This window comes from Juglans regia, chromosome 10 (genome assembly GCF_001411555.2).
Source record: "Juglans regia cultivar Chandler chromosome 10, Walnut 2.0, whole genome shotgun sequence".
Lineage (NCBI taxonomy): Eukaryota > Viridiplantae > Streptophyta > Magnoliopsida > Fagales > Juglandaceae > Juglans > Juglans regia.
Window position 1 is genome coordinate 18,545,156 of NC_049910.1, and position 15,334 is coordinate 18,560,489.

The following is a 15,334-nucleotide window of genomic DNA, read 5'->3' on the forward strand; positions in this document are numbered from 1 at the left end:
CCATGGAAGTTGATCCCAACAAGATTCTTCTTTCCCCTATCCCCAGAAGTTCTTTGAAAGTCATAGATGATTCTACTAACTCTGCCACTAACAATCTAGGAGAGATTGCAAAGGCCTTCAAAGCTACCATCGGGGAGGACGTGAGGCGTGCAATTGTGGGTGAGATCCCTTCTTCCAAAGAGTCTTCATTCATGCATGCTAAGATCGACTAGAAGGAGACCCTAACTGCTAAAACCTTCAAGGAAGATGTGCCGAGAGTGAAGATGGAAAAGGTGAAGGTGGTGGTTGAGGTCGATGACGAACGGGAACTCCAAATCAGCATGGGAAGGGTTAGTGAGCACGAAACCCACCACTACTATGATGACAGCGCCGATGTTGGGGGATTCAGTGACACCCACCCATTCAATCGAAAGTCATCTGTCATTATCATTGGCAGGGGTATGGCTGAAAATACAGTTGCTCGTGCTCTTCAAGATGTCTCATTTCAAGTGTCCTGTTGGAATCATGGGATAGGATTGGTGGTCGTGTTTGTACAGATTACTCCTTTGGTTTCCCAATTGACTTGGTGCATCATGGTTGCATGGAGTAGGCAAATAGAATCCCTTGTTACTGTTGATTAGGAGATTGGAGCTAACATTTTATCGTACCAATAGTGATAACTCTATTTTGTATAATCAAGATTTGGATGGAGATTCAAGTGCAAAGTCTATAATTGAAGGTATTTTTTATATATTTGAATCCCTTTTACACTTATGTTGTAATATTTGGTGGAGGAAATTGGAAAATTCTCATGGGGTGGCAAGTTTTGGTAGATAAGAACCTTGCTACCCATTTGCTTGATATATTGTCACTTGAGGGTGTTTTGGGGCCCTTTGATAGAGGAAGAGAAAGAAATCCTGTAGAAATTGACATTTGAGCCATCTTCGAGCTCACTCTTTTCGATCAGAGTGGTGTCAGCAAGCACAAGGTCCATAGCCATTTTGATCGCTCCCTTGAGAATGGGCCATACACCCTTAAGTATAGAGGCATCATGTGGGGCTACAAACGAGTTTTCAGATGGAATATGGTTGGATCATCTGTTTTCCTAAAGGATGATTACTTGAAAGTAAATTGTACTGTTATTGTCGTGGTCTCTACTATAGATTGTTCAAGAATCCATACATGTCCCTGAATCTGATATTGGAGCACCTTTTGGTATGTTACTAGAGAAAGAGGAATGTTCAGATATTACTTTCAACGTGTCTGGGAAAAGGTTTCATGCTCACAAGCTAGTTCTGGCTGCTCGTTCTCATGTATTTGAAACTGGTTTGTTCCTTTATGGAATGGATGGAAATAATCCAGAAATAGTAATTGCAGATATGGAACCCAGGGTTCTTATGGCCTTGCTTCACTACATCTATAGAGATACTCATGATGAAGATGAGGATTTCTTAGCATTGACATTATCTTGCACGTAATCTTTATCTGATAATTTTTCTGCAAAACTATTAGCTGCATCAGAAGAATATGCCTTGGTGTATGTTTTGGAATTAGCTAGTGAAAGGTTGGAACTAAATAAGAGCTTCAAAAGAAAACTGAGGGAAGGTGATGCAACGACATCATCTGCAAAAACATTAGTTGTTGTTAGAGAGGATCTTCTCAGTGGTTGCTTGTCTTCTCTTTCAAGGACCAGAGGAAGCAAGCAGTTTTATAGTGAAGATTAGGGCTGAGCAAAAATCCGACAATCCAACTCCGAATCCGGCTCCGCTCCAGGTCCGCTCCGACTCCAACTTGTCGGAGTCGGAGTCGGAGTTTTTTCCCTATTGGAAATCGGAGTCGGAGTCGGAGTCATTGAAGAACCGACTCCGACTCCACTCCGATCCGCCTCCGACTTGGTCCTCCGACTCCACCTCCGATTTTATACATATTTTATAAAAATGTGTTTTTCTATATATTAATCATTTAAAATTTATACAACTATATCTTATATAGTTAGTTGAACTCAATAATATACTAGTTAAATAATATATTTATACTATAATATATAGACTAAATTGACTAATAATTAATAATAGTTTAGTATATGACTATATGTAAATATCATATTATTACAAATTTACAATATTATTACCATGTTACATGTAAGTTGTAACACTAAATTACTAATATATACATATAATAACATGTAATACTAATGTATATATAATATACTATAAACACTAAGATGCATAATAACATCAACGTGTAATACTAATGGATTAACACTAATCTATAAATTTAGAATAACATATAATACTAATGTATAATAACTAAAGTATTATTCATATAAATTTTATATAATAATATCATGTATTAATTATATTTTTTGACTTAATAAATTCTCAACATATTCCTTTTAATAAATATATTAGTAATACTAATATACATTAGTATATTAATTAGATTTATGTTCTAATACTAATACTATTAGTACTCCACTTTAAGTCTATATATAAATTACTATATAAATCACTATAGTATTAATTACTAATACTATATTACTATATGATATTATTAACTATAGTGATATACTAGTATTAATATACTAATACTATCAGTGATATAGTTAGTATAGTGATTTATACTAATAGTATTATATAGTTATACTAAATTAAAATCACTATAGCAAATACTAATACTCATATAGACTATAATTATAATTTATAGTATTATACCTATACTAAATCACTATAACTTATACTAATATAGTTATACTAAATCACTATAACTAATACTAATATTTATACTAATACTATTATAGACTATAGTTATAACTTATAGTATTATACCTATACTAAATCACTATAACTTATACTAATATAGTTATGCTAAATCACTATAACTAATACTAATGTAGTTATACTAATCATTATAACTATATATAGTATTAATATCACTATTAGTATAATATATAGTAATAATAATAACTAATACTAATACTAATACTATTAGTGTATTACTAATATTTATATATATTAATATATATATCAAGTATAAGAGATTAGAGATTTAATATATATATATATATATATATATATTAAATCACTAACATACTAATAGTATAATATATTAATACTATATTATATATACAGTAATACTATTTTTTGAATCTTCATTTTCTATACAGTGCCTTTTTTTTTAATATTCATATATAATATATATATATCATATATATAATATAATTAAAAATAGGTTCATAGTAATTACAATAGTATACTATAGTAACTATACGGTGTCTTGTTTTTAATCTTCATTTCGTATACGGTGTCTTTGTTTATTATAGTGATTAGTTGGATGTAGATATGGAATCATGGATGATAGGAGTGCATGTAAAAATAAGACTTTCTTTTTATTTTTAATTTTTGAATGTATGTTAGTATGTTACTTGTTTTATTTAGTTGTATTTTTTATTATAATCAAAAGTTTAATAAGTTTGGATTGTAATTTTTAGAAAATTGAAATTTGAAAGCCCACAATTTTTTTTTAAAAAAAGTGGGTCAAATATGAAGTTAAAAAAAAAATTAAAAAAAAAATCAAAAAATCCGACTCCGCTCCGAAAAGTCGGAGTCGGAGGCGGAGCGGATTCTCTACATGTCGGAGTCGGAGTCGGAGTCGGAGGTTGGGCCCTCCGACTCCGAAGCTGTCGGTGCTCAGCCCTAGTGAAGATGTAACTTCATTGGAGTTTGATAGAGGTGGAGGTTTCCCATTGGCTATAGAAAGTAGCACAGGAAAGGTGTGACGCCCCCAAATTCCGCTTGGGATCGGACGGACATTTGAAGCATCGAGACATGGAACACAAGGTTACCTGCCCCCGTTCATGACATATAAGATGCAATATTCCTAACATTTTTTTTTTAAATAGAAGAGTAGGAAGTCACATGTCCAATAGTGACCCCTCTCAAATTTTATTAATAAAGCCCTCACTTATGGCGGAGGAATACCGTGGTTACAAGAAAGGACCATGGAAAACAGATCCAAAAACAAGAACAAACTAGAACAAAAATAAAAGACCATTATTAAAACAAAAAACCACCACAACCCAAAACCAAGGCTTACAAAATAACCCCAACTTTTACAAAACTAACATCTCAAAGAAGGAAAACCCAAAGAATCCAAACGGATCAAACCTCTAAGAACCCGAGGCAAATTATAACTACTCGAAAAAACCCACTCAGATCCTAAGGCCCCTGCCTTTGCTAACCAATCTGCCACCCTATTACCTTCACGATAAACATGCTGAAACCGACAATGAACCGTGCAAGCTAATTCAACAATTTCCTCCCAAAAATCCTCCAGATACCAAACTCCACATCGCCCTCTACTCCACCAAGAAATAACTACCATAGAATCCATTTCAACTATCACATTTGATATATTTAGCGTTTTACATCTTCTCAACCCATAAAGGAGAGCCATAAGCTCCGCCTTATTATTAGAACCAAACCCAACATAAGAAGCATAAGCCTGAACCATTCCACCAGAAGCATCCCGAATAACCCCACCAATACCACAAGAGCCCGGATTACCCATACTACTACCATCCGTATTCAATTTAAACCACCCCAGCGGAGGTTTATCCCACCTCACCACTTTACAACGTGGAACTTTCGGAACCACCGGAACTATCCGCAAAGCATCCAGAATCATACCATCTCGACAAGACAAAAAATTATTTTGCTTAGCCGCCTGTGAAATGGAGCCTAACCACACACATATAGAATGAACAACAGAATTATGCGATTCCACAATACCTTCCATCCGAGCAAGACACCTTCTTCTCCATAGTCGCCAAGTAATAATAATGGGAATAATGCCAACAATAAAGCCCACCTGTGAAGAAGAGTTAGCCCTCCTAAACCAAATCTCAACATTCTGTTTCCAAGTTCTACCAAGAGGAATTCCAATAAGATTACCAAAAAAAGACCACACTCTAAATGGAAATTCTCCCTCAAAAAACACATGATTAATATCTTCAATATGACCATGATTACAGCAATTACGTTTAGATACCAAAGGAATACCAATACGGCGTAATCTGTCGTCCACACTCAAGGCCATAAACCATGTCCTCCAAAAATGGATAGACATTTTTAAAGGAAGATTCTTATTCCAAATCCAAGCATGCCAAACCATAGAATTCCCTCTAATACGAATACAGTTCCAAGCAGATTTTGTAGAGAAAATACCTGTATCCGTAGGAATCCAAACTAGAACATCATTTTCATTCTTTAATCCAGCTAAATCCGTTATTATCTCCTCCACCTTATCATGCCTTACTAACTCCTCCAATAACTCCACATCCCAACTATCCGACAAACTACAATCTTTAACTTTCAAAAAAGGAGAACCCATAATATTCATATCATTAATCAATGGACCATTATCCCTCCATTTATCATACCAGAAAAAAAGATCACCCTCTCTAATTTTCCATTTTGAATTATTTAACAACAACGGAATATAATTCGCAACCATTCTCCAAAATCGAGATCCTTTATTATTTTTTGTAAGATACCATGGCCGGTTTCCAACATATTTGGTTTTGAAAAAATTAGCCCATAAAGAATTTCCTTGAAGGAGATTCCAAGCGAAGCGCATATGCAAAGCTCTCTGAACATCCTCAAGGCTTCGTAACCCAATTCCTCCTTCTTCCACCGGCTTACACATCTTATTCCAAGCCAACCATTTCCTTTTGTTCCGTCCATCAGCTTCTCCCCAAAAGAAAGAACTCAACAATCTATGGATTTTGGCAATAACAACTTGAGGTACCTGTAAAACAGCAAGTAGATGGATATTCATACTAGATAAGACATGCCTCAAAAGAACAAGTTTTCCTCCCGAAGAAAGAAGCCTCATCTTCCAGCCACTAATCTTTTGCCTCACTTTATTTACCATTTCCTCTAAATGAGCCTGTTTCAAACGCCCTTGAATTATTGGCACACCTAGATATTTGAAATGAAAAGTTCCTTCCATACAACCCGTCTGCCTTAAAATCCTTTGCTTACGCCGGTTTGGAATTTTATTAGAACAATACAAAGCAGATTTCTGAACATTAATATTTTGTCCTGACCACCTCTCATATTGAATCAAAATTTTTTGAAGAACCTGCACCGATCTTTGACTACCATTAGAAAAAACCATAACATCATCAGCATACATCAAATGAGATATAATAGGAGTACCTCGGGCTTGAGAAAATAAACCAAATTGATTTTCTTGCACACTCCGATGAATCAAACGGGAAAGGACCTCTTGTTGGATGATAAACAAATAAGGAGATAGAGGATCACCTTGACGGAGCCCACGACCACCCGGGAAAAAACCCTTAACCGTTCCATTCATCATGACAGAATACCAAGGGCTAGAGATACAAGAATATATCAACTCACAAAATTGAGAAGAGAAACCAAACCTTTGCAAAACCATTATCAAGAATCCCCAATCCACCCTATCATAAGCTTTCGCCATATCAACTTTTAACAAGATATTCCCCCCATGAATTTTTTTATTTATAGACTGCACCAACTCTTGAGTGAGACTAATGTTTTCAAAAATACTCCTTCCAGGAATAAAGGCTCCTTGCTCCAAAGAGATCAAGCGAGGTAAAAAACCAGATAGACGAGAAACAATAATCTTAGAGCAAATTTTATAAAAAACAGAACAAAGACTAATAGGACGAAACTTATCAAAACCTATGGGAGACTCCATCTTTGGTATAAGGACCAGATATGAGGCCGTGAAGAATCTTGGAAGATCCTTGGTCATAAAGAATTCCACTACTGCCTTCCAAACATCAACCTTAACCACTTCCCAACAATTTTTATAAAAACCCGCTCCAAACCCATCAGGACCCGGAGTGCTTTGATTTGGGATAGAAGATACTGCCTCAAACACTTCCTCTAAAGTAGGCGGCCTAATCAAAGAATCATTCTCCTCCTCTAGAATGACCGTCTCAATAAGGCCTTCCAGTCTAGCTTGCTCTATGGGCGGTTCTCCACGAAGGGCATCTTGAAAAAATTCCACCGCCCCTTGATGAATACTCTCCGGATTCTCATAAGTCATACCATTCGATCTCATCTCCAGCACTCGCTTCCTTCTTTTATTAATAAGACAAGCATGAAAAAATTTTGAATTGCTATCTCCCTCCAACTTCCATTGAAGCTTAGCCAATTGAGCTAATCTCATCTCTTCCCGATACCTCCATCTAGCTAGATTAGAGACAGCTTCATGTAGCTCTCTCTCCAAACTAACCTCCCAATTTGATTGAAGCCGAAGCTCAATCTCCTCAATCTGTTTTTCAAAGGCATCAATACGCCCTATTGTGTGACCAAATACTCTTTTATTCCATTCCCGAAGCACCACCTTGGTATGTTTTAATTTCTTACTTAAACACAAGAGCGGGGAACAAACCATCTGTAAATTCCAAGCATTTCTAACACAATCCAGAAAACCAGGATGATCCACCCACATCTGTTGAAACCGAAATGGAGATGGCCCATATGCAAAAGAATCTTTCTTGAATTCAATGAACATGGGAGCATGGTCTGAAGTAGATCTAGACAAGTAAGAACAAATAATATTAGGGAACAAATTACTGAAAGAATTATCCATAAGAGCACGATCAAGTCGAGCCCACGAACGAGCCAATCCTGACTGCCCATTACACCATGAGAAACAACTCCCTTTCGAAGCCATTTCCATAAGACCCCTTTGATGAATCCAATCATTAAAATCATCCATAGCCACAATTTGCCTAGGTCTTTCTCTTCTCCTTTCTGAATCATTCCTAATAATATTAAAATCCCCCACAAAAAGACAAGGATCTACACCCATATGATTACTATTCAGCTCTTGCCATAGATAGCGCCTCTCCACCCAGGAACATTTAGCATAAATCACATGAATCAAAATTTTATCCGCACCATTCTCTACAACAACAGAAAGATATTGCATACCCAACTTAGCAACATGCACCGTATACATACTATCCCACAAAAGCCATATTTTCCCCCCTTCCACCTCATTAGAAATAACCATATCAAAATTTAGACTTCTAGCCACTTTGCGAGCACCCTCTAAATTTTGAAATGGTTCTAAAAGTGCAACAATTTTCGGTTTATATCTTCCCACCAATGCCTTTAGTCTAGTTCTAGATGTTCCCACCCCTCTAATATTCCATACCAAAATGGAATCAATCATTAAGCAATTTTATTTCGGGCAAGAACCCGAGAAGAACTACGCATTTTAATAAACTTTTTTTTATTATACCTTTTCTTACCATCATTCAACTCAGATTCAGTAAAATAGTCTTTAGATTGTGAAAAAACCTCTGGATGCTATTCCGGTTCTGGTTCTGAAGAACAATTCTCTTCCAACATTATTTCTTCATCAACTTCTTCATCAACGTCCTCAGCAATTTCCTCATCCACCACTGGTTGCGTTTGCTCCATTGTCGGTCCAGTATTGTCCGCACGTAAACTCTGATTTACGTCCATATTAGACACCACATAACCCGCATCCGTGACCATCCCTGCACCATCTGCGACCCCAACGTGTAGCATTAAATCTATTTCATCCTCTGTTTCAACATAAGACGCCAACTGCACCACGTTATTTATCACCGGAGGAATTTCTTCTCCTATCTGCTCCGGTTTTTCCTCATCCTCAGAACCCAATTGCACCATTTGGTCTGCCACCTGCACTGACAATTCTTCCTTCTCGGCATCCAACTGCACATGAACTGCATCTGCTGCTTCCGTCTCCTTTTCCACCGAACATCCTCTGTTTCTTTATCCACAAGAACCAGCAAAGGAGTTTCAACCTGATCATTATTCTGCGTTACCTCGTGATCATCCAACAAACCTTTCGTACTCCCTTTTCTCCCCCCTTTCTTACCAGCTTTAGCAGGATTACAATTACGAACATCATAACCCTGCATCTTGCATGACGAACAGTAAGCCGGGAGCGTTTCATACAATATTTCTTGCTTTCGGCTAGAAGAAAGTCCAGGCACTCCAATCCAGAAATGAGACAAAGGCGGTTTTGCAGCATCCACTTCCACACAGAGCCGTGCACCATCCGTTCTTGTAGCGCACCTTGTCGGATTATCACGTCTAATGAAAGTTCCAATCGGTGCCATCAAAATCTTCAAGAAAGATTCTTGATAAAAGTTTGGAGGAAGACCAGGCAAAGAAATCCATACCGGAACCCTTGATGGCTCGGCATCCTCATTGAACTCTGGTGACCATCTGAATGCAAGGTAGAATATCCCATTTATTTCACAAACCTCCCGTGATAAAGCTTTGGTGAAATCAACTTCATTAGCCATGCGAACAAAAACATTACGCGGTCTCCTCATGGCAGAAACTACTGGATTGGCTGTAAGTCCCCATCGATTGTGAATGAAAGCCCTCACCGCATCCAACGACGGACGATTCTTCAAGAATTTGAGAACGACAGAATAGCGGAAAGGTTCCGCTGATCTTGCTATTTCTTCTTTGGTAAACTGAAAATAAACCTCACCATCCAACACCTTTGGAATCCTGGGTGCAAGAACCATCTCCGGAATAGGTTGAGGGACTGCACTCACCAGATCGGCAAAGGAAGGCCGACCGGTGCCACCCTCTACGGCTGCCATGCAGCCTCACATAAAGCCCAGACCCCGTGCACCAGCGAACCCAATTCTTTAGAGAGAATTAAGATCCTTTAGAGAGAATTAGACCATACCTCTTAGCTTTGGAGAGACAATATTCCTAACATGCATTTAGCATTATGCAATATTTGCAGCGGATAATTTTTTTCTTCAACAATACTATGCACCAAACTTAAATATCCCAAATACTTAAAACATACTTCATACATAATGACATACTTAAAAACTGATATTACAACACTAGTCCAAAATGGTTGTGATCAAAAGAGTGCTGGAGATTGAACTCCACAAATACAAGTAGTAATATGAGGTAACTACTGTACTAACACCTACGTCGCATCATCGCTTAGTCGACCGTTTCCAGTTGGTCGATTCTCGATTCTCCTTCAGATCTTATAATAAGATCTACCATTCGGGGGGAATGGTAGTTGGGACTACCATAGTGAGATTTGATTACAAATTTCAGCAAGTTAACAGGAAACTTCCACACAGGTTAATGATGCATGCATGGTAGTAAAAGCATGAATGCATAATCAAATCATAAATAATCATAGCATAACTTGACATACACCATAACATAACTGGCATAACTTAAACTTAAACTGAAGCTTAGCGTGAACATGACTTGAAACATAACATGGACTTGAAACATAACATGAACGTGAACATGCATAATTTGAACATGAACTTGAAACATAACATGAACATGAGCATGACATAACATAAATGTGAACTTGGAACATAACATAACATGAACTTGAAACATATTCTTGTCTCATGGGATTACCATGATTGCGTGAACGTAAACTTGAACATAACATAACGTGAAACATTATTTGAACGTGAAATGCATGAACTTGGAATCTTATTCAATAGACTTAATCATTAAAATGACCATATGGGTGCTACACAGGTCCCCTTGAGCTGTGTGTCCCTGCCGATTACCGCATCACATCACAGGTTTCTATACCAGCTGTGAGTGCGTTAATACGTACTCCACAGTTGTTGTGGCCCCACGTATTCTACCTGTCACAATTGCTGTGTCTCACGTAGTGTATGCTCCACAGTTGTTGTGGTCCCATGACTTATTTGTTTGTGCTACACTTGCTGTGGACACACGTACATAATGTGTGGCACCATCGGCGTTAGTGTTTGGTGCGCTCCGGTGACCAGCTAATTAAGCCTCATTTGTAACCTGTTGACTGTAGTTCGTCAACCCAGGGAATTTCACACTTATTTAGACACTCCAGCGTGAACAAAGGAGTTCCACTAGGATATTACCCCATCCCAGCGCTTAGGGTCGTGATTGACATGAATAACTTAACTGGCATACATGACATTTCGTAACGTGACGTAACATGAACGTGACATAAAAGACAGAAGTCCTGACGTAGCATAACGTGACATGAACTAAGATGACAGACATGACATACTTCGAGACATAAATGTAACAGAGAACATTTCATAACATGGCATACATGTAACATGCAACATTTCGTCATGACATACCATATAACAGACAACATTTCTTAACATGACGTAATATGTGACAATGAATATTACGTGGCATGAAATACATGTAATAGACGGCATACTTAACTTAACATGACATACTTGCAATGTATAGCAATACGTGACAAAATATCTTGTGTAACAGATGAATAATTCATGACAGAATAAATTATGTGTAACAGATAAATATGTAATGACTTGGCATGACATATATAATAATATGCATACATACAATTTAGTTCCCTTACTGATCACTCATACACATTAAACTGATTGTAAGTTAAAAGCTAACTTACCTCGATCTTCGCGTTTCGAGACAAAACTCAAGTGCGATCATAAGAAATTGAAAGTAGTGATTTCTAAAAATTAGAACTTAATCACTAACAATTAGGAATATGGAAAAATATCAACTTAGAGTAAAATTACCATTTTACCCTCTACATGTGGAAAAATGACCATTTTACCCCTAACTTAAGGATTTTGCATCCTAACTCCAAAAATCACCAAAATTTACATGCCTTATGTAAATTTTGTCTTAAACTCAAATATTAATTCAGAAAAATTTAAAACTAAATACAACCATTAAAACTCTATAGGGCCGAAACTTACAAAGGCTATTTCTTTTGATTTTTGTTGTAATTCTTTCAAATCTCAAAACTCATGATTAAACCAAAATTTTTCTTCTACTATACTCATAACATATTCCTAAGAATAATTATGTTTTGAATCATGAACAAAAGTCATCAAAATCACTAAAACCATACTTGAACTTTTTGGTTTATGTTCTAAGTTCAAAACAGATTTTTGTTTCTAACTTGTTTTGATCAACCCCTTGATCCATGACTTATAAAGAAGTGATCTTCAAATCAAAACATCACATGGTTTAAAAAGGTGTTCTAAAACAGATCCAAGCATCAAACTCAAGATCACATGGTTAAACATCAACCAATACATAAATTTAGCCAATAACATCATCACTTTGGCCTAACCGAATATCTCCTTGCATAAAGTTTCATATCTTCGAAACTAACATCAAATATATTCAAAATAACATTCTAACATGTATATAAGAGGTTTAGGATCTTCCAATAAAAATATCAAAGCCATTGGAATAAGATTAAATCATAAAAGATTTAAACTTTCTCAAAACAGAAACTGTTTTTCCTCTTCCAGTTTCTAAGTTTCTAGATCTAAGACAATATTTCACCAAAACTCTTAATCATGCAACAAATCCTCAACCAATAATCATATACACATGTTAACAGTACTCCATAAAAATTTTGGACCAAGATCTATTCATTAGCTTGGTCAAAAACTGTAACACCCCATATTTTAGTGTAATCTTTAATGAAGAAATTATTTTTATTGATTCAAAATTTATTCTCTTGTTTTAAAATTTTTGAATTGGGTTATTTTATGATTTTTAGTTTACGAAAATTATTTTTTTGAAGTGTTTTCTTTAAATTAATTACTGTTATGCGTTTAAATTTCTTCTCAAATTAAATTAACTTATTATTGGGTTTAATTATTTATTTTCATTGTAATCACTGTGTTTGAATTATTTTATTTCACTGTCTGTTTTAAAATCCTTTGGGTTCATTAATAATTTGTTAGAAGAGAGTTTAGGTCTAAGTATATTTATTTTATGTTATTTTTTTTTATTTTCTTTTCTCTTTAGACTTAAGAACCCGTTCCTTGGAAGCACCCAGAGCACGTCGCACCCGTTTGCCATTTTCATGCATTCCCTTTTCATCCCCTTCATCTAGGTTTTTCCCTTTACTATTTATATCTCCTATATATACATACTTATACGGTTAATCATCTCAACCCTGGTTTATTTGCCGCTGCTCTTCCTCTTCATGCTCTTAGCCTTCCATACTCATCTGAACCTCCACCCCCAACCTTAGTGCAAACCACAACCTTTTCTCAGAAAACACCAAACCGTAAGGCTCAGTTTGCTTCCAGTAAACCACCACCCCAAAGCTAATCCACGTGCAGCGACCCGCCAAGCACTATCCGCGCCAGTACCATAGCCTCTCTCGGTCCACCACTTCAGCCGTGTGCCACCACCCACTTTACGCAAACCACCACCCCAGTTTATACTTTTGAAAAGCAGAACATCATACACCTATTTTCTCAATCGAAACAGAGAGTCCTTGCCACTGGACAACCACACCTCGTGAGCCACCAAGCTATCGCCACCTCAGAAGAGCCACCCACACGCACAGACATACCAACCCGAAAATCCCTTGTTTTAACTGTCCAAAACAGAGCAACCTTCAGCCGCTGCAATCACTCCCCACCGAGAGCTTCACCGCGCTGTGCCTCCCCAGAAATTGCCGGCGAGGACTTCCCATCACCCTGGTCCACCGCACGCTGCCTCAATTTTCCCTCGGTAAGCTCGCGGCACTTCCGGTTGAGGGTCCTTCCCTTTCGGTCTCCCTCTCATTCTCTCACCGTCCCACTCTCTCTCTCTCTCTCTCTCTCTCTCTCTCTCTCGGTTTCAGCAGCTCTCTTTCCCTCTCTTCCCGTGCGACGCCGTCGAGGACATCACCACCGCCTCAGCCCAGTTTCCGTCGCACCCCCACGGTGCCACTGTCTCGACTTTTCATGAGTGAGCTTCTGCCGTCACTCCCATTTGAGCCTCTGCATGTTTATGTTTATTTTCAGTTGTTGTTGTTTCTTACTTAAAAAGGAAATTGGAGGTGTCTTGGGTGACTTGTAGACCAAGGGTGTTTTACCCTTTTCACCCTTTTTGTTTAGAACGTAAATTGATTTTTATATATTCTTGCAAATTAAAACATGGGCCGCACGTGTTTCTCATATATATATATATATATATATATTTTTGAATTAGGCACTTGTGGGTTTATCTTGTTAAGTTAGTATTTTTAAGAGAATTATTTTTTATTGGAATGGTTATTAAGTAGATACTGATAATTTTTTTTTGTCTTGGAATGGTCAATAAATACAAAATATTATTTTGAATCATTTTAAAAAGAATATATATATATTTTCGATATTATCTAAACAAAAGTAGGAGTTTCTACTTATAATGATTTCAACATAGTTATGTATTTAGTATTATAAATTATTCGTAAGATCCCATTCGTAAATAGGTTAGAATTTAATGTTTTAGTCAAAATTACTAAGTTGGATATTGGTGGATTTAAACAATGAAGTTGGTATTTTAAGAATAACGAGAATTTTGGGTTTGAGAAATTTTCGAAAAGCTAAGAAGTCCAGGTAAGCGGGATTCCTATGCTAGGTTTTTATACAGATTATTGAGATTGAGGTTGACTTTTTAAAAACTCTGCATATTTTGTGATGAAATGAAAACTTGAGAAAAATCAACATCGGTCGTTTATTTGCATTACTCATGAAACCTGTACGAAAAAGAGAAAATATTTTCTGACATGCATTGTGTAGATATGAGCAATATTTGACATGTTTCTGAAATATGCAAAAGAGTGAATATGATATCATTGAGATTTTATGCATGTGATATGAAATGATTTTGATCTGTTTTTGATCAAATGGAAATGATATGAAAATGTTTTGCACGTGTTTTGATATGATATGGATATGATAAAACTTTGGCCTACTTATCTGTTTTGAATATGGTTATGAGATGATGATACTAGTTCTCGTGACATGGTTGGTACCACCATGATATGATAGAGTGCACCTACTTTGGAAACAAAGTGGTCTTTTTACGTGTTCTTTCCTGTGTGCACACTCGGGGCTCCGAGATTGAAAAAGGGGAAGTTCACCACATGATATGTAACACCCCGTATTTTAGTGTATTTCAATGAAGGAATTATTTTTATTGATTCATAATTTATTCTCTTGTTTTAAAATTATTGGATTTTTAATTAGGCTATTTTTATGATTTTTTGTTTACGAAAATTATTCTTTTGAAGTGCTTTCTTTAAATTAATTATTGTTATGTGTTTAAATTTCTTCTCGAATTAAATTAACTTGTTGTTGGGTTTAATTATTTATTTTCATTTTAATCACTGGGTTTGAATTATTTTATTTCACTTGCTGTTTTAAAATCGTTTCCGTTGGATCATTTTTTGTGACCCAAGATGTGAAGATTGGACCTCATTTCTTTCTGTACATTTTTTCTTTCATCTTTTCTTTTTCTTC

The 15,334-nt window shown here is 36.3% G+C and overlaps 1 protein-coding gene across 1 annotated transcript; it reads left to right on the forward strand.

The window, feature by feature from the left end:
• The first annotated feature begins 263 nt into the window (after window positions 1-263).
• LOC108987015 (BTB/POZ and MATH domain-containing protein 4-like) lies at window positions 264-1,457 on the forward strand. The gene is made up of 2 exons (XM_018959850.1): window positions 264-548; window positions 1,143-1,457. The coding sequence occupies exons 1-2, from the start codon at window positions 264-266 to the stop codon at window positions 1,455-1,457; spliced, it is 600 nt and encodes a 199-aa protein (XP_018815395.1).
• Window positions 1,458-15,334: the final 13,877 nt, after the last annotated feature.